The sequence below is a fragment of the Capra hircus genome, chromosome 26 (genome assembly GCF_001704415.2).
Source record: "Capra hircus breed San Clemente chromosome 26, ASM170441v1, whole genome shotgun sequence".
NCBI classification, from domain to species: domain Eukaryota; kingdom Metazoa; phylum Chordata; class Mammalia; order Artiodactyla; family Bovidae; genus Capra; species Capra hircus.
The window spans coordinates 17,888,879-17,910,670 of NC_030833.1; the positions used below are offsets into that span (position 1 = coordinate 17,888,879).

Consider the following 21,792-nt stretch of genomic DNA (forward strand, 5'->3'; position numbering starts at 1 on the left):
TGCCTTTTCCAGAAATTCCTTTTCGGCTACAGGCCTACAAAAAGAGAGTGAAAAAGAGCGCATTCTCTCCAGAGTTCTCCTTCTGCCATGTCAAGACCATGTGCTTACCCTGCGGGTTTATTTTACATCCAACAGGTGAATTACCGTGCTGACTATGAGAAAAACAAGTTGAATTACACGTTGCCCCAGGACGTCCCTCAGCTGGTGAAGGCCAGAACCAATGCAGAATTGTTTAGCGAGGTGAGCAAGGAGCATGGGTGAGAACACGGTGGGGGCTATAAACCGATGTGAAAATGAAGGGACGAGAGCAGTCCAGCAAACAGGGCCCAGGCAATCCTCTGTTCATGGAGAGGTTCGTCAGAGGCACCCATCAGGTTATGATTTTGAATGTTGCTGCTCATGTGGTAGTTCATGAGAATAAATTGATCACAGCAATTGAATTCTCAGTGTTCATGCATGTGTATGGTTATACTGGAACACACACATACACACACTCATACACACTCATCATCATCACCATCATCATCCTGATGACTCCTAGGTGGTGCTTTGCTGTGTGAGTAAAAAGTTTAAGTTTGAAGAAGACAAAACTTAATCACCAGATTCTCCCAGGAGTCACAATGAGGCTATGACTAGGCTTCTTACTCTAAATGGGAATTGTAGGGCAGGAAAAAGGAAAGAGGAACTAACCTGGGAGGTAGTGATTTAGTTGCTAAGTCGTGTCCCACTCTTGGGACCCTGTGGACTGTAGCCCACCAGGCTCCTCTGCCTATGGGATTCTCCAGGCAAGAATACTGGACTGGGTTGCCATGTCCTTCTCCAGGGGATCTTCCCAACCCAGACATCGAACCCAGGTCTCCGGCATTACAGGCAGGTTCTTTACCATCTGAGCTACCAGGGAAGCCCAGTTAAGAGTTTGGGATTAACATATGCACACTACCATCTATGGGGTAGGTGAACAATCAGTTCAGTTCAGTTAAGTTCAGTCGCTCAGTCGTGTCCAACTCTTTGCGAACCCATGAACTGCAGCACGCCAGGCCTCCCTGTCTATCACCAACTCCTGGAGTTCACTCAAACTCACGTCCATCGAGTTGGTGATGCCATCCAGCCATCTCATCCTCTGTTGTCCCCTCTTCCCCCTGCCCCCAATCCCTCCCAGCATCAGAGTCTTTTCCAATGAGTCAACTCTTCACATGAGGTGGCCAAAGTACTGAAGTTTCAGCTTTAGCATCATTCCTTCCAAAGAACACCCAGGGCTGATCTCCTTCAGAATGGACTGGTTGGATCTCCTTGCAGTCCAAGGGACGCTCAAGAGTCTTCTGCAACACCACAGTTCAAAAGCATCAATTCTTCGGCACTCAGCCTTCTTCCCAGTCCAACTCTCACATCCATACATGACCACTGGAAAAACCATAGCCTTGACTAGACAGACCTTTGTTGGCAAAGTAATGTCTCTGCTTTTGAATATGCTGTCTAGGTTGGTCATAACTATCCTTCCAAGGAGTAAGCGTCTTTTAATTTCATGGCTGCAGTCACCGTCTGCAGTGATTTATAGGGACCTACAATATAGCAGGGAAGCCTGGTGTGCTGCAGTCCATGGAGTCGCAAAGAGTTGGACACGACTGAGTGACTGTACTGAACTGAACTATATAGCGCAGGGAACTATACCAAATATCTTGTAATAACCTATAATGTAAAAGAACTGAAAAGGATATGTATGTATAATGTTTATGTATATATCTATCTATCTATCTATACATATATCTGAATCACTTTGCTTTACACTTGAAACTGGCATACTATTATAAATTATACTTTAATAAAAATTTTAAAATGGAGAAAATAATCTTTTTTGTATGCTTATTCTGTGCTGGACACTGGGATAGGCATTATATATGGAATTATTCATATATATTATGTTCATATAACCCCTTGGAGTTATTTATTGCAGAGACACAGTTGGTGGCATGGGCTTTGGTATCAGAGAGCCAGGTGTTACTACCATGGCAACAACAATACCCTGTATCTGTTTGCACTTGATGCATTTAGGGTATCTGTTCTTATGTATACGGTATATTCTTACTGCCACCCTTGTGTTAAGTCACTTCAGCTGTGTTTGACTCTTTGCAACCCTATGGACTGTAGCCCACCAGGCTCCTCTGTCCATGGGATTCTCCAAGCAAGAGTACTGGAGTAGGTTGCCATGCCCTTCTCCAGGGGATCTTTCCCACCCAGGAATCGAACCCATATCTCTTATGTCTCCTGCGTTGGCAGGCAGATTCTTTACCACTAGCACCACATGGAAAGCCCCTTAGACAGATAAATGATATTATTTTTGCAAATGGTAAACTGAGGACCAAAAAAGTGAAGTAATTTGTCCAAGGTCACATGGTCAGGCAGCAACAGTGTTAGGATGAACCCATGGGTCTTCTCATTGTCCTATCCCATCATTGCCCCACATGGCTCTACAGTGAGGGAATTAACAGTGTTAATAATTGTTATTATCACTTGGGTAGTAACAGCCAAGATTCTGCTCTGTAAACAGATGAAGGTGCCAACTTTGTAATTTTAAAAACTTCTGTTCAACTTTTGGCAAGACTGCTCAGTGATTCCCATTCACCTGTGATTCTGTTTGTCAGGTTAAGTACAGAGAAGGCTGGGAGAAGACAAAGGGGAAAGGATTTGAGATGAAGCTGGATGCCATGTCTCTGCTGGCGGCCAAAGCTTCCGGAGAGCTTGCAAGCAATGTAGGTTTCTCTCATTAACTCAGAAATGCATAAAAAATGGTTCCAGTAAAACATCAGTGGTCTCGCAGAAAAGAATAATGGCTGTTAACATTGTAACCATTGCTACGCTTTCATCTTCTACTGGCTTTGAGAAAGACTGGGAGGTGTTTTTTCAGAATAGTTCCCCTTGCACTTGTCACTTAGACATGGCCCCCCTTGCACTAACCACAGTCCCTCCCATGGCAAAGTTTATCTCTCACAGTTGACTTTCCTCTATCTCTCCAGATTAAATACAAAGAGGAGTATGAAAAAGCGAAAGGCAAAGTCCTAGGAACTACAGACTCGAGGCTGCTGCACTCCCTTCAAGTTGCCAAGATGAGCAGTGAGGTAAAATCTTTTCTACTCCTCAACCCCCTCACTTAGGGCTGTGTTGCTGTGAAAGTTTTTCCCAGCCTGCTTCACCTGAGACTGTTTTTTTTCCACTTCCGCTTGTAATTTCTTTCCTGGCTTATGTGGGAAATGTTTTCTTCCTTTATCTTGGCAAAGACTACTGTTCTTTGAAGTAGATGAGAAGTGTGTGGTCTCTAAGGGTGACCAGCATCTGCTGTTCATGGTTCAGGATGCTGGGCCACATCTATTCACTCTGAAATGTTTACTAAACAACTACTCTGCACAACATATTGTGTGAGACACCAGGGCTGTAAGAGGAAACAACACATACCTGGTGTCTCTCTAATGGAGTTTGATTATGTTGGGAGCGTTAGATAGAAGCATTCTGTTTATTGAGGTGGTGTCCTGGATGAATCCTCTCGTCCAAACACAAATGGTATTCAAGATGTTTGTTTAGCCAACAATTGGGGCATCTAGGTTCCAGCCGGGAGAAGGCAATGGCACCCCACTCCAATACTCTTGCCTGGAAACTCCCATGGACGGAGGAGCCTGGTAGGCTGCAGTCCATGGGGTCGCTAAGAGTCGGACACGACTGAGCGACTTCACTTTCACTTTTCACTTTTCACTTTCATGCATTGGAGAAGGAAATGGCAACCCACTCCAGTGTTCTTGCCTGGAGAATCCCAGGGATGGGGAAGCCTGGTGGGCTGCTGTCTCTGGGGTCGCACAAAGTCGGACACAACTGAAGCGACTTAGCAGCAGCAGCAGCAACAGCAGCAGCAGCAGGTTCCAGCCACTCAAAATGGCAGTGCTTGTAAACAACTATAGTGGCAGGGGGTTGACCTGGGCATGTATCCCTTAGCAGAAACCTTTGGGAAAGGAGTGGTCTGCCAAAAGGGTCAGGTTTGGTTTCCAGTTAAGACTTCCCTGTCAATGCCGAACAGGCAAAAAGGAGGCATGGTCGTCAATTCTGCTTTACGATGGTGAGGCTGGCTTACGCAGCTTTGGTGGTGCAGTCAGTTATGATGACCTGATGAGTCATGGAGGAACCAGGGCTTGAGTAGAAAAAGAGAATTGGCATCTTATAACCATTTTGGATGTGCCCTATGGAACAAGCCCTCTAATGTCCTCAGTCATGAAGTATACAGAGACACTGAACATTTGGCTTCAGTCTAGACAGAGAACAAAACTGATTTTGCATACTTGTAGTTGGAGCAAGTGGGGCCAAAAAAGGTGGCCTTGCCCTAAGTCATAATGTAGTCAGTGGTAGTGGCTGAGGAATAGAGAATTAGACCCTAGAAGTTAAGAACTCTTAACTTACTCCTAACTTACTCCTAGACTTTTTCTACTGTACCACACTTCCTCACCATCACACCATCATCACCACCATCACACTATCACCATCATCATCACCACCATTCATCCTCATTGCCAACATCTATCAGGTGTTTGCTGTATACCATCCCTGCACTAAGTGGGTTTCGGCTCCTGTTTTGTTTACTTTTCACAGTAGCCCTCCAAGGAAAATGAGCCTTTAGAGAGGTGATGTGGCTTCCCAGAGGCCATCTAGCTGGCAAAGTTCAGATCAGATTTGAACTCAAGCGTGGCTGACCCTGGAGCTCACACTTTGCTATATTTGCCTCTCAAAGCTTCCACAGAAACCATGGATCGAGTGTTTTCTTTCTAGAGCAGCTGGGTGAAAAGAGTTAGGAGGCATTTCTCGCAGAGTCAAAGTAGTGTGAAACCTCAGTTCCCAGGTGCCACCACCTGGCAGAGCCAGGACTCGGATCTAACGCTCTGGACAGACAGGTGGCATTGCCCAGAGTACCAGTTCCTCATGGAAGCCTGGGCTTCTCTGCTGCATTTGTTTTCATGTCACTCCCGCCAAGGCAGGCTTCCAGTAATACAGTGTGTTTTGGTGCCTTCAAGGTTGAATACAAGAAAGGCTTTGAAAAGAGTAAGACCCACTTTCACCTGCCCATGGACATGGTCAACATCAGGCATGCTAAGAAGGCCCAAGCTCTGGCCAGTGACCTGGACTACAGGAAAAAACTGCATGAATACACTGTGCTGCCCGAAGATATGAAGACTCTCTGGGCCAAGAAAGCCTACGGGCTCCAGAGCGAGGTGAGCTCTGACTCTTATCCCGTTCTCCCCATGCAGCTCTTGCAGCTGGATATGGTGACACTTTCAGAGTGAGTTAGAACTTGTCCATGAGTCTGTTAGGCCACTCCAGACCAGGAAGAACTGCTGGAGATGTGCCAGGCTCAGGGAGGATGGACGGGGAGGTAGAGATAGAGATGGAGTTAGAATCAAGACGGTGGAGACCAGAGGGTGGAGGGTTGGGTCTCAGAGCTATTGTGAAAGTCAAGGTGTGTTGGTTATGGGACGAGCAAAGAGAAAAGCAAGTGCTGAAAGTGGTAACGCTGGTAAATGTTGTCAAGTACATCCAGGAAGTACACCAGCTTGGCAGATAAAGTCCTTAGGCAAAAAGTCTGAAAAGCCCTCCTTTTTGGTGAAGGTGGTGGTGTTTCAGAACTAAGGTAGAATTAGCCTCGTCTGCTTACAGGGTGGGTAGTGGCTTCACCCCCCAGCAGAGCTCTGCCTGACTATAAGATGTAGGGCCAAGAAAACGCAGGAGTGAGCGCTTTCCTAAGTTTCCGTTAACTTCTCCCAGTCCGCATCCATGTGTCTTGATTAAGCTTGGTCTTCCTGTTGCAGCTGCAGTACAAGGCTGACCTGGCGTGGATGAAAGGGGTCGGGTGGCTGACCGAGGGTAGTCTCAACTTGGAACAAGCCAAGAAGGCCGGACAGCTGGTCAGCGAGGTAACCTGAGCCCAAGCCCCTGGCTTCTCGTCCTTCTCAGCCCAAGTGACCCCGGAGAGCCATCTTTCCCTCTGAATTCTCCTCAACCCCCAGGCTTAGTTTTTGAGTGAGACAGGGGAGTACTTCTTCATTTTGCACGTGTAGCTCACCCTGAACTAGCTTTCTACACCCTTATGCTTCCTGGGAGGTATTTGTAAGAAGCCAACCAATGGGGTCGCAGAGTCAGACTAATTGACTGGACAACAACGGTTCTCACCATCTGTGTGCCGTAAACTCACCATAGACTTTAGGCAAGTCATTCAACCTTTCCAATCCTCCTTCTCTCTTATAGAAATGAGAAGGTTGGCTAGGATCCTCCCCAAATCCCTGTGGCTCCAAGCCTGTGCTTCTCTTTACTCCATGTACAGCTGGTGTTGGCAGCAGGCAGAGGAGGACTTTTGAAGGACATTTCATTTGCAAATGTGACTATTTCAGGAACCCCGTTTGAGATCTTCAAAGGGGGTTCTTATTTTGGTGGCAGGAAGGCTGAGTCGGCATTTTTCTTGCACATGGTAATCATAGTGCTGATAACAGCTGCCGTTTACAGGCTGATAATAATTATGCAACCAGTGCTGTCATTCATTGCTGACTGTGAGTGTGTTACACACCCATGGTTCATTTATCACTCACGTTTATTACTCCTCTGTGAGTAGACACTAGTATTATTCTATTCACATCCCCATTTTACATAGGTGGAAGGTAAGACGGAGTTACATTTCCAGAAGTAGCAGAGCTGGGATCTGTATGCAATGTTTTGCTCCAATGCACCAGCTCTGGACAATTAAACTATTGGATTCCCGAAGCACCTTTTCTAATTTATTTTTATTTATCCACTGTACTCATCCTTCTCTCAGACACAGACACATTCAAGGTTAGGGTGTTTGAATAAGGAAGGTAGAGAGAAGAGAATACCCTTGAGGGTTCCCATCACTTAACTTCTTTGAGACCAGTTGAAATCCAAGTGGAACAAGCCGAGCCCCATTTGTCTTGGACAGGGGTGTGGTAAGGGGACCCTCTGCCTTAGGCATGCTGATCCCATCTCTCTCCTGTGCTGACTCATTGTTAAGCTCCTTGAGGGCCAGGAAGATACCCTTTCCTTTACCTTTTTCATAGCCCTGCTCTGCCCTGGGCAGGGTGGGTTCTTCGCTCCTCACTTGGCACTTCTGATTTGACCAATGCAGAGGCTGGGACACCCAGGGATTTCCAACCATGGAAAGGCAACGTGACTTCCTTCGATTATGTGGTGAAGGAGTCTTCCCATTCAGCATGCTCTAATGAGAAAGGGAAAGTACAAGTCTCTTTGGAATATTTTTTGTAGAATTTCTTTTCTTCCTCGTGGGAGGAAGCTCGAAACTTTCAATATTCCAATCCTTATTTGTGCTTCATTTGGTATCAGCAATCCTCTTGCTGACGGCACTGGGGGCTCTGCTCACCTGTGATCTCCCCACAAGTTTTTGTTCAATAAGCCATTCTCAGCGGCTTCCCTTCCCATCAGCTTTGGCAACTCCAATGGAAAAGCCAGAGGAACTAAACCTCTGAGAAGGACAAGAAGTCCCCGTTGGGGAACAGAATTAGCACGTGTAATTTTTGCCAGTGGCTTTGCAGCTGTGAGATGGGGACATGAGGAAGACAAGCCCTCAGTAATCTGGAACACGGAGAGCTGTGAGGGCGGAACCCACCTGGCCACCTGCCTTCTGGATGTGGCTCCTGGCCTTTCCTGTCACAATACTTCCTGGAACATCCTGACAGTACTGTGAATAACAGTGACTGCAAGCGCAGTGATCACTTACTCTGCCCAAGGACTCCCCTCGTGGGAAGGGAGGCTTTGAAGCCTCTGCACCACCCGCAGTAAAGCAGCTTCTATTGTTTCCCACATTGTACAGTCCAAGCCTGAGCAGCTTAGGGGATCCAAGGATCTGCCCAAGGCCGTGAAACCAGAAAGAGGTTGGGGGAGATTTGGACCTCAGGATTCCTGGCTATCAAGTCCAAGTTCCCTCCACTCAGCTCTCCTATGTCAGATCTAGGTTTACAAAATGGGTCCATCCCAGGGCTCACGGTGACACACAGGGTTCACTGAAGGGAAGATTCAAGTCCCCATTCAGCAGAAGCGACTAAAACAAGCTCGCCAGGCTGAAAGTCTCAGGTCTGAGTGGTCCTCTTTAAGCTAAAGGAATAGCTGGACCATCCCCCTTGGGAAAATTCTTGGGTCACAGAAAGTATGTGGGTGTTTGCATGTATGTGATGGTGGGGACAGCCCTATCTAATACTTCCGAGTCTCTTTTCTTTGGAAACAGAAAAACTACAGGCAGAGGGTCGATGAGCTGAAGTTCACCAGTGTGACCGACAGCTCCCAGATGGAGCATGCCAAGAAGAGCCAGGAACTGCAGAGCGGGGTGAGTCCTGGGCTGCCCTTTCTCCTCCGAGCTGCTGTGTCATGGGCCTGGGAACCTCCGGGACCACAGCAGGTGCTGCCCAGGCACGAGCCAGGAGCCAAGGAGCCTTCCCTTTAAATAGGCTGGGCCCTGCTTTCCACGGGCTTCCAGGCCTCCCTACCTCACTCGCCATATTTCTCCTCTGGTTGTTAAAGACAGATGTCAACTGACATTGTTCCTTTTCAGTTTTCAATCCTGCCTAGTTCCTTCTTCTTTCTTTCTCCTTCTCTCTCCCTCATCAAGGACTCCAGAATTCTGGAGCCTGTAGAGGGTTATCTTAGAGGAGGATAGCATTATGCTTGTGAGATGGTGCACGTCACGCCCACTTGCACTGAAATGCGGAAGGTAGCACAGTGAAACACCACATGTTATTTACGCGTTGGGGATCAACAGCTGAGCAGGTATAGTTGCTGCCATCTGGCCAGGACGTTCCTAGCTTTCCTTTCTAAAGGTCCAGATACACCTGCCAGAAAGGATGCAATAAACAGAATTCAGAGTCAGCAGAAATCCACTGCATGGAAACTCAGGCTGGGAAGTGGGAGAGAAGGGAAGAGAGAAAGAGCAGGAGTGATTCGGTTTCCATGGAGAAGATGCGCACTCATGCTGCCTTTTTGGCCACTGTTCACTTTCCCGGTGTCGCTCCCTGTGGATGTGCTCGGTTTGACCATGGGGTGCAGGAGGCAGGAGATACTTCTTATTTTTCCCACATGAGGAGTCCATGTTCGTCTTAGCCCTCTAGTGGGTCATTTGTGTGGCATGGACACTGTGGATGGGAACAGCTTGGGGAAGTTGATGCCTCCTGGGAAAACGGGGCTTCCCTGATGGCTCAGATGGTGAAGAATCTGCCTGCAATACAGGAAACCCAGGTTCGAGGGTCAGAAAGATCCCCTGGAGAAGGGAATGGCAACCCAATCCAGTATGCTTGCCTGGAGAATCCCATGGACGGAGGAGTCTGGCAGGCTATAGTCCGTGGGGTCACAAAGAGTCAGACACGACTGAGCGACTAACATTTTCACTTTCTTTAAGGGAAAATGAGAACCTTAGAGGGGTTCTCAGATTGGTCCCCTCGCCGCGTTTTCCTCCCAGCGGCTCACTGCTGCTGCTCATTCCCTAGTCATCTATTCTGCCTTAAGCCTCATTTCCTGCATGCTGCCAGCCAGCATCTGCCCTGACTGATCCTGTAATGGATTTTCCATGTAAGACGCAGAAGAACCGAGCAGCCAGCCACCTCCTCCTTTGCCTTCTGCTCCTGACCCAGTGTTCTCTTCCGACAGGTGGCCTACAAGGCAGAGCATGAGCAGTCCGTCCATCAGTACAGCATTAGCAAAGACGAGCCTCTCTTCCTACAGGCCCGAGCCAATGCTGCCAATCTCAGCGAGGTACAGTCAGGGGTGGGGGGTGGCCAAGGGCTCTACTTTCCTGTATGTAGACACCTGATCTGTAAAGCCCACCAGCTGTATCAGCGTGTCTGTGTCGGTGAGGCTGACTGTGTACATCTGGTCATTGTAAACTCCTCACGAGTATTAGTGGACAGGAGGGGCTTCCCTGGTGGCTCAGTGGTAAAGAATCTGCCTGCCAAACAGGAGATGCCGGTTCAATCCCTGGGTCAGGAAGATTCCCTGGAGGAAGAAATGGCAACCCACTCCAGTATTCTTGCCTGGAAAATCCCAGGGACAGAGAAGCCTAGTGGGTTACAGTCTTTGAGGTTACAAAAGAGTCAGACACCATTGAGCAATGGAGCAGGCACACACGCACGCAGGCACGCATGCAGACAACCTTTGGTAGGAATGAGCATCGGCTATACGCTGGAGTAGGAGGCAGTAGTTATTCCGGGGTTGGAGTTGAAACAACATAAGAATAGTGATAGAGAAGGGAGTGAAAAAGAGCTCAGAAATTGGCTCCGAACTGTCCGGGTTTTTAGCACTTACTAGGTATGCAACCGTGGGCAATTTCTTTGCTCTCAGCAGTCCCACTGGTAAATGAGGGCACTCTTATTTCCCTCTACACTGGGTTGCCCTGAAGTCTCAGTGAGCTGATACATGGCAAGCACAGGGAGGAGCGTGCTCAGAGCAGTTATTCCTTAGGCACGAAAGCTTGTGGGGTTCCAACTTTTCTTCTCTTTCATCTAAGGAAGAGTCTTTCTTGGCTCTTCTGCTGGTCTCCCAGGTCTTTGGGGTCCTGATGCAAGTATTTGGAAGAGGGGGTAGAACTGGATGGAGAAACAGAAGCTAAATTGATTGACACACAGAAATGGAGGGAGCTTTGGATGGTAAAGAATCCGCCTGCAATGCAGGAGACCTGGGTTCAACCTCTGGTTTGGGAAGATGTCTTGGAGAAGGACATGTCTACCCACTCCAGTATTCTTGCCTGGAGAACCTCATGGACAGAGGAGCCTAGTGGGCTACAGTCCATGGGGTCGCAAAGAGTCGGACACCACTGAGCGACTTTCACTTTGTAGAAGAAAGAACTTGAAATCTGGAGGTGGGGGCAGGACAGGAAGTGGGAAGAGCAAAGGAAAGACCCACATGCGCTAGAGGCTGGGCTCAGAAAGAGAAAGGGGCGCACCAGGAGCAGCTGCTGGGCTGGTGGGGTGTGCAGAGGCGGGGAGCAGACTCTGCAGAAGCGCTGCCGTGTACTGTGCGGTGTCATTCCACCTATGACCTGTCACCAGACTTCCGTGAAGACTCTTAGTATTTTCCAGGGCTTCTGGAGTTCAGTGTCTGCTTCTTTCAGCCAAAGCCTTGTAAGGCAAGAGGCCTTAAGGTAGGAACAAGAAGGCCTGGTATAGTCAGGCTATAGGTTTCTCTGGATCTCAGGGTTTCTATAGAAGGATGTAATGGGTGTTTGCCTCCTAGAGAGGTTGTTACAGAGTCTAGGGGAAGTCCTCTCACTTCAGGATGATCTCTTTTCTCCTACCCTTAGAAACTGTATAAGAGCAGCTGGGAAAACCAGAAGGCGAAAGCGTTTGATCTGCGTCTTGACTCCTTGGCCTTCCTGGCAGCCAAAGCCAAGAGGGACCTGGCCAGTGAGGTAAGTCAGTCCCCAGTTTGTACTCGGCATCATGAATCCTGACATCTATGTCTGGGCGAGTTCGAAGGTGTCCTGGCAGGTTTTTAGTCTCTCTGACCCTCAGGATTCTAATCTGTAAAATGGAGATAAGTATGACACCTTGAAGTGAGATAATCGTGTAAGTATCTAGCACACTGCCTGCCGCACACTTGTTTTTGGTAAGTGGTAACTGGTATTATCACTAGTAGTAGCGTGAGTAGTAATCCAAACCACTCATTTTACAGGTAAACTGATGTCCAGAGACATTCCTTGACTTTCTAGGGTTGTGGAGGCCTGCTGAGGTTAGAGTACAGGCTCGGGTGTTGGAATGACTCGGGGTAAAATCCCTGCTCCATCAGCAAATAGCTTGTAACTTGGGGTAGGCTGTCTCACCTTTCAAAATCTCAATGAACTCATGGGTAAATTGGTCATTGCAAAGTGGTTATGAGGAAATGAGATGCATTGATGTGGGTTAGGTGTTCTGTAGTCCAGTGCTATTACGAGTCCGATGTGAGATAAGGAGCTTAGGCCAGCTTATAAGTCTGACATTGGTGGCTCAGACGATAAAGAATCTGCTTGCAATGCAGGAGACCTGGGGAGCAGCTTTCACTTTCACTGCTTCCTTCATCAAGAAAGTCTTGTTTCCAAAAAAAACCCATATATATATATATATATGTGTGTGTGTGTGTGTGTATACACATTCTGTATCTATTGTGTATGTATATGTAATAATATATATATATACACAAAAATATACCCATAAATGTGTATAGATATCAGCTGAACTAAACAATGGCTTGGCAATGTGGTTGATTTACATTATGACACAAGCCCTTTGTCTCATCACAAACCAGCACTTGTCTATAGATGCACTTTTGAGTGGCACAGATTTATACCATCCCTGGCTCATTGCAAGTGTTCAATAAATCGTGGCGGATAGTGGTCCTGTTGTTCTTGTTGCCAGATTTGAGAGTAGAGCCCACGTCTCCTGATGACCTCAGTAATGACGGTATTGAAATGATGCCACACACCACCATCCTGCTACAGCTTTCAAAGCACTTCCGTATTTATTCTTTTTTCGGATCCTCATAAATCTAGGTCTAGTGTTTCTTTTTCAGGCCAGTGTGTTCCCTTTTGCTCCCCATAACTCCTAAATATTTACATGTACCTCAGTTGTCTTTCATTTGAACTTCTTTCTGAAATAGCAGTTGTATTTTAGGTTTTCTGTGTCTTTTTCATTTCATGATGACTTTCCATACTATTCTTGCTGTTATCAAAAAAAAATTACAAAACGGCTTTCATGAAAGCAACAGGCCACTTAAAAATAAACCCAGAAAGAGTAATCTCAAATAATATAGAGACAAGGTGGAATTGCACCAGGAAATGGGGAGAAGACTGTTCGATAGCTGAACTTTCAGTTTAGTTCTGAGGTTCTGGTAGTACAGGTGTAAAGGGAAATGATGAGTTGTAATTTTTTTTTTTTCAATAGTTGATGAAAGGAAATATATCAGTTGTTCAAAGGAGGCACAATTTTTATGACACTAATTCTGATAGGTCCTGTTGTATGACTTTAACTTTCTTGTGTGACTTGACGCTTAATTCCTTTAGGAGATATCTGCTAAGGGACCCCTGCTCTCTTTCTCTCATTTAGGTGAAGTACAAAGAGGATTATGAAAAATCCAGAGGGAAGCTCATTGGAGCTCAGGGTGCCCAGGGGGATTCGCAAATGAGCCACTCGCTGCAAATGTCCAAGCTCCAGAGTGAACTGGAATACAAGAAGGGCTTCGAGGACACCAAGGCTCAGTGCCACGTCCCCTTGGACATGATCCACCTCGTGCACGCCCGCAAGGCTCAGCACTTAGCCACAGACATAGGCTACAAGACGGCATCCCATCACTTTACAGCTTTGCCCACAGACATGAAGGTGGAGTGGGCCAAGAAGGCTTACAGTTTACAGAGTGATGTAAGCTCCTTGTGTGTGTGTGTGTGTGTGTGTGCGCGTGCGTGCGCACTAGTGTTCCCCAAACCCTTCAGGACATAGTCTATACTTTGAGATACCTGTTTCTGGATCCCTCAGTGGAAACGTTTAAGCTTCCTAGTGCTTTAATTTTTCTCAGAACTATGCCCATTTTAGATTCGGTACTGCTGCTAAGTCGCTTCAGTCGTGTCCGACTCTGTGCGACCCCATAGATGGCAGCCCACCAGGCTCCCCCATCCCTGGGATCCTCCAGGCAAGATTCGGTACTACCGAACAGAAATTTATACAGCTTCCTTTTTCTTCTTGGCATTCTGACGGACATAGGTTATCTTTGTTTCTCCTTATTGCTGGGTTAGCCGGGGGATGTGTATGTGACATTCTTAACTGTGACCTGCCCGTGGAGAGAGCATTCGTGGTACTCAGGCCAAGGTCAGTCGTCCCATGTTTAGAAAGCGCAGCTTGCTAGTCCTCCACAAGCCTTCTCTCCCTTCCCGGTTGTGTTCTTTCATCTCCGATTGACTGGCGAACTGAAAAGACAGGTCAGCAACAGCCAGACTGTCACCCCTGGAGGTGGGGTGGGGGGAGTGCAGACACACCCTTCCAGGTAGAGCTTGTTTAGGATGGAGAGGTGATCTGCTAGTTTCAGAGATATGTCCATATAAATGATTTTCCATTAAAACTACTACTCCTTCCATGGCAAAGAAAGAAATGAGAAATCCCTCCCCTGCTGCCCTGCGCTGAGGTTCTTAAGAAGGAATTGGCACCGTGGGAAGTCTCGCATGTCTTGTGAAATTCCCTCAGATAGCTTCCCACCCGGGTTCCGTTGTGGATTCTCATTTTCTTCTCCCCTGCATGTCACTTTAAACAAGAAACCAGGGAAGGCAGACAATGAGGCCGCGCGTCTTCCCGAGGTTGCCGTGGACCTGTAATGAGGGATGCGACTGATGGGGGCCCCCCTCCATCCAGCTTCACCCCCAGCAGTGTCGGGTGGGGCCAAAGCCGCCATCCGCGGGTCGGCTCCAATTAAGGGAGAGATTAATTTACATTTTGGAGCCCTACCTGTGACTGTGCAGAAATGGATAAGACAAAAGTGGCATCTAATTTGACTCAGCTGGCACCAAGGTGGCATCGGGGAGCCATTAATAGCCCTTTAAATGTCTGCACACCAACAATGGCCTGCCTTTTTTTTTTCCCCCTTTCTCCTTTGTCAGAACCAATACAGGGCAGATGTGAAGTGGATGAAAGGGACGGGCTGGGTCGCCACCGGGTCATTAAATGTGGAGCAGGCGAAGAAGGCAGGAGAACTCATTAGCGAGGTGAGATTCCCTGACAGCGTGCGGCGGGCCTGGCTGCATTAGGCGTGCGGCATTTCTGTATAAAATTAAAATAATTTCCACTCAAAAGGCAAAGAAAAAGGCAAAGCTACATGAAAGGCCTCCAAACCCAGACTAGGGCCGGTAATTAGAGGAAAACCACATACCAAACACACCCCAGTAGGGGCCCAGAGAGCCCTGGCAAAAACAAAGTGGGTGACAAATGATATTATGAATAATAATGACAATCAAACAGAGCTCAATTGCTCCCCACCAACTTACCTTTCTAATGAAGCAACACGGGAGAGATGATAAAAAGACACATTTATCGCACCGAGAAAGCCCTTTGGTGACTTCACGCACATTTTCTCCCTCTTTCTTTCTGAGGCAGGCAGTGTAAACAGTTTTTGAATATTCACGTGGTGTCGAACATGTGACACGGCTCTTTTTTTGTTGGAGGGTCTCACTTCTGTTTGACTCTCACTGCTGGCTACTTGTAGCCACCCTGGCTGGACTCACAGGCTTCTGAAAGGAGCCCTTTCCTCCCTTTTTAGGACAGTATCCTTGAGCAGATCTTTTAAAGACTAGGTCAGCGTTTCTTGACCTTGGCCCTGTGGACGTTCTGATGATTCTTTGTTGTGGGGCTCTCCTGGTCCTTGCACGGCATTTGGCAGCATCGCTGGCCTCTAAGCATTAGACGCTCATGGCAGTCTTTCCCAGTCGTGACAACCAAATATGCCTCCGGACACTGTTGCCAAGTGGCGTGATTGCCCCTGGGCTGGACACGTCAGAGTCATCTTTGTCTCACATTCACAGAGAGGCTGCACACCCTCGATGAGCCAAATCCACTCTGTAATGTCTGCTTTGGGAGGCACTTGCTCAGCAGCCTGGTCTTTCTGGATGTTCCTGGGGGAGGAGGAGACATAATGACTATAGCCCCAGGAGACTTCAACCTTGACAGTGAGCAGCCTGGGACAGTGTGTGGGCCCAGGTCCTCCTAAATGTAAAATTAAAGCAGAAAGACACCTGTAGTGTATGCACACCTGCCACGCATTGATATTTCCCCATGGGCGAGCATTCCAGTCATCTGACACGTCACAGTGTATGCATGATAAGTCGCTTCAGTCGTGTCCAACTCTTTCGACCCTATGGACCGTAGCCTGCCAGATTCCTCTGTCCATGGGATTCTCCAGGCAAGAAGACCAGAGTGGGTGGCTGTGCCCTCCTGCAGGGGATCTTTCCCACCCAGGGATCAAACCAGCATCTCTTATGTCTCCTGCACTGGCAGCCGAGTTCTTTACTATCAGCACCATCTGGGAAGCCCAGTGTGTCACAGAGCTGATTTCAAAAATGGCCTTGCTCTGATTGACATAATTTTTAGAAATGTTAGTGGACATTTAAGGCTCAGAAGACACTGGGAGTTCTGTAGAGATTGTACTGCTCTAAGTATTAACTAATTCAGTCTTATTAAGGAGAAGCTCCCTTAGGAGAGTGAACATGAGAAATTAACACATTTATAGTTGAAGATTCATGCTCCCAAACTCTCCATAGAGGACCCACTCATAAAAAATAAAGGCCATTGTACACATCATTTAGACTTTCAGATGATTCCTTCATGTATTTAAGTCTGGAAGACAAGGGATCCTTTTTGGAACCATCCTTCCTATAGGGGTCTTAATTTTCCACCCCATTTTGCAAACTTATTTAACAAACTTGCCTGTCTTCCGTGCTTTGTGTGTTCTCAGTCACTCAGTTGTGTCCGACTCTTTGCGACCCCATGGACTGTAACCCACCAGGCTCCTCTGTCCATGGCGTAGGAGATGGAGCATGTTGCCGTTTCCTATTCCAGGGGACTCTCCATGCTTTATACAGGTCTCCAGACTTCAGGAAGGACATCTTTCAGCAACTTTTCCAACCATCTTATTCCAGTTCGGCATGTTTCCAGTTTAGCGTCACACTGAATTGATTTCTTAGTTTTCAGACGGAATGCCAGGCTCTGTGAAAGAGCTACAAATGCACACACACGTGTCGTTTAAACCAGGAGTTAGCAAACTTTTTTGTAAAGGACCTGATGGTAGATATTTTTGGTTTTGTGGGCCACCCCGCTCCTGTTGTAACTACTCTCCTCTGCCATTGTAGCCAGATACAGCCATAGATAAACATGTAAATGAATGAGCACAAGTGTGTTCTAATAAAACTTTATTTACAAAACAAACGATGGACCACATTCAGCTGGACATTTAACTGTCTTCTTAAGATAATCCAGTATACAAATATCCAACCTAAAGGAAGTGTTTCTAAAATAATTGTTTGATTGGATAAAGGATATACTTCATAATTCCATTAAGAAAGCAACTGTTTTACTCTCCTGGAACTGTACTTTGATTAAAAAAAAAAAAACCACAAGAATTAATGTAAGCATGATTGTCAGAATATTTCAAAATTGGGTATCTCAGACTTTGTTAGCATTTGTATTTCTTGTAACCCTTATTGTTTCAGTCTCTTTCAAATTGTCTGATGATTCCTTTCAATAATAGCACTCTTTTTCTTGTTATTATAACATTTATAGAATTACTGCATGTGTTCACTGAATCGGTTTGTATGGTCACTGACTGTTAAAGTAACGGTTTTGACTGTGGTAATCTCTTCCAAGTTCTTTTGTGGAAGGAACTTAGAAAGTTTCAACGATAAATGTAACTATGAATGTTCTTTCTTGCTTGGGAGACCCAAACTAAGGTATGTAAACAACTGCAAGACAGTATCTGAAGGCTACATAAAGAATCCTTTCCTAAGTGTGTGTCCTACAGTATTTTACCCGTATAACCTAATTTTGAGATGTTTTCTTTGCACCAGGTAGAAATACTTTAATGTTAATTGACATGAGGTTATTCTTAAATTGAAACAAATATTAACCTGAAGGCACCTAGGATATAAAGATGGAGGAAGCAGAATAATAATTATGTTCACAAATTCACTCTAATCTCAAGCAACCTATGATTTTCTCTTTCAAATGGCATGAAAGAGCAGCACAAAATTCACAGCTTTGATCTTTTTCTGCTCAACAGAAGAAGTACCGGCAGCATCCAGATGCTTTGAAGTTTACCAGTATTAAAGACACTCCGGAGATGGTCCAGGCCAGAATTAGTTATACCCAAGCAGTGGATGTAAGTGATAATGTATATACATTATGACTCTAAGAGTGGGCTCTTCTTTCAACCCTGCGATTGAAGCTGAGGGGTTCTTGGCTTGCTCCTTCTGTTGTTCTAAGGATGAAGGAGCTTCTTATCCTTTGCTGAGACTCACCTTAGCGGGGGTGCTTCTTCATCAGGATGCAAATGGGGTGTTACCGCTGCTCTTAGCTGCCAAGTGGGGCTCCACCACCCCAGTGCCCCCGGCTTTCATTCCTTCCCATTTGCATGTCTCCAGGGTTTGTCTGTGGTCAAGGCCTTTTCCCCTTCCTTTTGTTTTGAAACATTGTTTTCAGAAATGGGACTTTGGGGTGAAATTCTTGATGATTGGAATACTTAGGAATTGGAATGCTTAGGGTTTCTTGGGACCCAGGGCAGGAATTCTGGCTTTCTGAATTCCCCTAAAGACTTCAAAAGTGATTTGGATCTGATTTATGTACATTAGACTAACTTTCAAGCCATTTCCCATCTTCCCTTTATAAAGTGAAACCAAGATCTGGCCTTTTGCCCTCTCAGCGCAGGGTTTCTTGGAGACTGGGAAGAATGACGAGGTCCTCTAAAAATTCACGTTAAGGCAGGATTAGCCCTGTTTGGCTGATTCTTCTGAGAGGGGGCCCCTGAGTCATTGCACAGGACAGACAGGCCTTTAAAATATCTTCAAACCTTTTAACTTGCCACGAGGGAAATTGACATACCTTGGTGGGGAGGAGTTGCCAAATATCTCCCTTGCTTCCCAATTGAAGAAATTACTCCTGCTGTGCCATATTCGGTAGACATTCTGAGATGGCTCGAGTGCCTATCTGAATATGTTATGGGATGGTTTACAAACTTATGGGTTTAGAAATTTATTATTTCTTGACAATCAGCCTGTCAGAAGCAAATTTAATTCTGAGAAACATAGATGGTCAAACAAGAACTTGTGTCAGAAGAGAAAAAAAATATTTGCATTTTCCTTATCCTAACCAACTCTAGGGGGCACTGCTGTGATACGCAGAAACTTGGACACGTCTAATAAGAATAAGATTTGGGATGGAAAAGCCCGGTTTAGAAACTTTCTCCAGTGGTGGATGCCAACTCCGTGTGTCACTGCTCACTGCTAGAATTATCATAAGCCCAGATCAGAGATCTGGATGGACAGAGCCCCAGACCCACCCAACCCACCGGAAAGAGGCTTATTAATTAGCATAAGAATCCTTGCGGTGGCAGGGATAGGGGGAGGATGGTGGTAGGTCCAGGGAAAATCTCAGCTCTGGAAGGACCATTCTCTCTTGTGCCTGCTGTATTTTGAGGTCCTCTCCTTGTTGTTATTGTTCAGTCACTCAGTTGTGTCAGCTCTTTGCCACCCCATAGACTGCCGCACACCAGGCTTCCCTGTCTTGCCCTATCTTCTGGAGTTTGCTCAAATTCATGTCCATTGAGTCTGTGATGCCATCCAACCATCTCATCCTCAGCTGCATGTCCTCTCCTAGCTCATAGTGAATAATGAAATTCCTAGAGATTAACCAGACCTCATTCTCTCACTTGACACCAATCTCAGCAGTGTGCTCCAAGGGGAGTGTTCACTGAGAGGGCAGGTTTCAACCTGTCATGTTCTGGGCTGGGAAGAACTCGGGAGGGAGTGACGTGCATGTCACCGGGTGGAGGATCACTGTGCCGTCCGGGAGGAGGCAGGACACCCAAGATCCTGTCTCCACCGGGGTGGGGGGCACGGCGGGGAACAGCGGCAGCGCCTTTGTCTCCTGGAGGGTAACCTGGCTGATGGCTGCGTGGGGGAGGCTTCTGGGTTTAACACAAAATCTCTCTGCATCCACAGAGGTTGTACCGAGAACAAGGAGAAAACCTAAAGCATCGCTACACGCAGACTGCTGACCTCCCTGAAGTCCTGCTGGCCAAGCTGAATGCCATGAATATCAGCGAGGTGAGGCTGATGGAGGGAAAGGGAGAGTTAGTCCTTCAGTTGTGTCCGACCCCTTGCGACCCCACGGATTGTAGCCCACGAGGCTTCTCTGTGCATGGAATTCTCTAGGCAAGAATACTGGAGTGGGTAACCATTCTCTTCTCCAAGAAATCTTTCCAACCCAAGGATGGAACCTGAGTCTCCTGCATTACAGGCAGATTCTTTACCATGTGGGCAACCAGGGAAGCCCTGATGAGGGGGGCGTTGGTTTTAATTGCCGGAGGTCGTGGACCTGCACAGTGGCGCCGCACCTGTGCTTGGAAGCATCCTGCGCTCCCGCTCTTGGTTTAATGCACTGCTGTCACTGAAATATGCAAGTTTCCTGAACAAGGGGCCCCATGTTTTCCTTTCCACTGGACCCTGCACACTATGTGGCTGGTCGTGCAGAAGAGCCAAGCACACTGATAAGGATGAGACTAGGGAAACTTCCCTCATACAAAGGGCATTTATACTGAGGGGCTGGAATATAGGTGAAGCCCTATTTTCTATATAGAAGCTATATTCTATAGCCTCAGAATATAGGTGAAGACATCCAGCCAAAGAGAGACTTGGGAGACTGAGCTCTCTCCTTCCCTCATCCCTGTCAGCACCCCCGTTGCCTCGTCTTCAGCGGAGACAGTTGAATCTTGATGATTCTGTCAGGAGCTGTGCACCTCCAGCCTCATGCCTCCTTCTTCCAATCAACTTGCTGCTCAGAACAGTCTAATTCTGACTCCAGAGCTCTTGCCTTTTAAACCACCCCCCCCAGCCCCACGGCACTCCCCTCCAAGACTGGACATGAGACAGATTCCAGCTCTCGGTTGATTTTTGCTGGACCACAGTCGTCTCTTAATTGGGGGCAGCACTCCACAAGAAACCAGATTCTCGTTTTGATCATGGGAATTTAGGAAAGGTCTTTATTGGTGCCCATCTTCTCAACAGACACGTTATAAGGAATCCTGGAGCAAACTTCGGGACGGTGGCTATAAACTGAGACTGGATGCCATTCCATTCCAGGCAGCAAAGGCTTCTGGCGAAATCATAAGTGATGTGAGCTTCCACTCACAGTCCTGTGACAATGTTTAATACTCACCCATTTGTATTCCTTTTGCCCCTAACCCCTGCCTTCTTTTGCCTGTGGCTAATATCCTCTCCTATCCCCAACTGACTGTGTCAGGGCAATCAGATAACGACCGGTGAGAAAGAACATGCCTTACAACAACAAAAAAAATCCCCTAGCCGGGGTACAAAGCTGATGCTGGACTGTAAATATGGACCCCGGGCAGATGAAACGCACCCTCCGCCAAGCGCTTTCCTAAAGCCAGTCCATGTGAAGAGACTGTTAACAATGCACCCACCTTCCTCCCAGCCTGGGCCGCCCAAGCGCTCTCATGTCCTGCCATTTCATATCCCAGCCCTTTAGTCATTGGGAGGCTTGCATATGAAAGAAGAGGCCTTTTGACGACTCCCGCGCCTTTTCTTTTAACTCACCCAGTTACTGTCAAAAGAACAAAACATTTTTTTGCCCAATACCCACCTCTTCCATTCCGTGTCCCTTGTCCCTGAGCTGTTACTCTCTCCCGCTCTCTTTCCCTTTAGTACAAATACAAAGAGGCATTTGAGAAAATGAAAGGGCAGATGCTCGGCTCCCGGAGCTTGGAAGATGATATCAGCCTTGCGCATTCAGTGTACGCGAGCTCTCTGCAGAGCCAAGTAAGTGGGAGAGAACTCGGTGGAGCCTGGACCCCCAAAGCTAATGATGACGCACAGCCCACAGATGTCCTGTGTCCTTCTGGTTGTGGATTTTGGCTCTGTCCCGGCTAGCTGGGTGGCATGGTCAGGACCCTTGGCCCCTCTGGGCTTCAGCTTCTTCCTCGGTCAAGTGAGAGATTGAGCATTATTTGATTCTCTCATTC

General features: G+C 47.1%; 1 protein-coding gene across 4 annotated transcripts in view; it reads left to right on the forward strand.

Annotated features, from left to right (window-relative positions):
• The window catches only part of NRAP (nebulin related anchoring protein), a 75,714-nt gene that overhangs the window by 28,605 nt on the left and 25,317 nt on the right, over window positions 1-21,792 (forward strand). For all 4 annotated transcript variants that reach the window (XM_005698494.3, XM_005698495.3, XM_018041477.1 and 1 more), the window contains 14 exons: window positions 136-240; window positions 2,640-2,747; window positions 3,012-3,113; window positions 5,046-5,243; window positions 5,838-5,942; window positions 8,276-8,374; window positions 9,688-9,792; window positions 11,336-11,443; window positions 13,113-13,424; window positions 14,651-14,755; window positions 17,818-17,916; window positions 19,754-19,858; window positions 20,819-20,926; window positions 21,476-21,589. In XM_005698494.3, coding sequence (XP_005698551.2) covers window positions 136-240; window positions 2,640-2,747; window positions 3,012-3,113; window positions 5,046-5,243; window positions 5,838-5,942; window positions 8,276-8,374; window positions 9,688-9,792; window positions 11,336-11,443; window positions 13,113-13,424; window positions 14,651-14,755; window positions 17,818-17,916; window positions 19,754-19,858; window positions 20,819-20,926; window positions 21,476-21,589 — 1,773 coding nt within the window. The remainder of the gene's footprint in view (window positions 1-135; window positions 241-2,639; window positions 2,748-3,011; window positions 3,114-5,045; window positions 5,244-5,837; window positions 5,943-8,275; window positions 8,375-9,687; window positions 9,793-11,335; window positions 11,444-13,112; window positions 13,425-14,650; window positions 14,756-17,817; window positions 17,917-19,753; window positions 19,859-20,818; window positions 20,927-21,475; window positions 21,590-21,792) is intronic.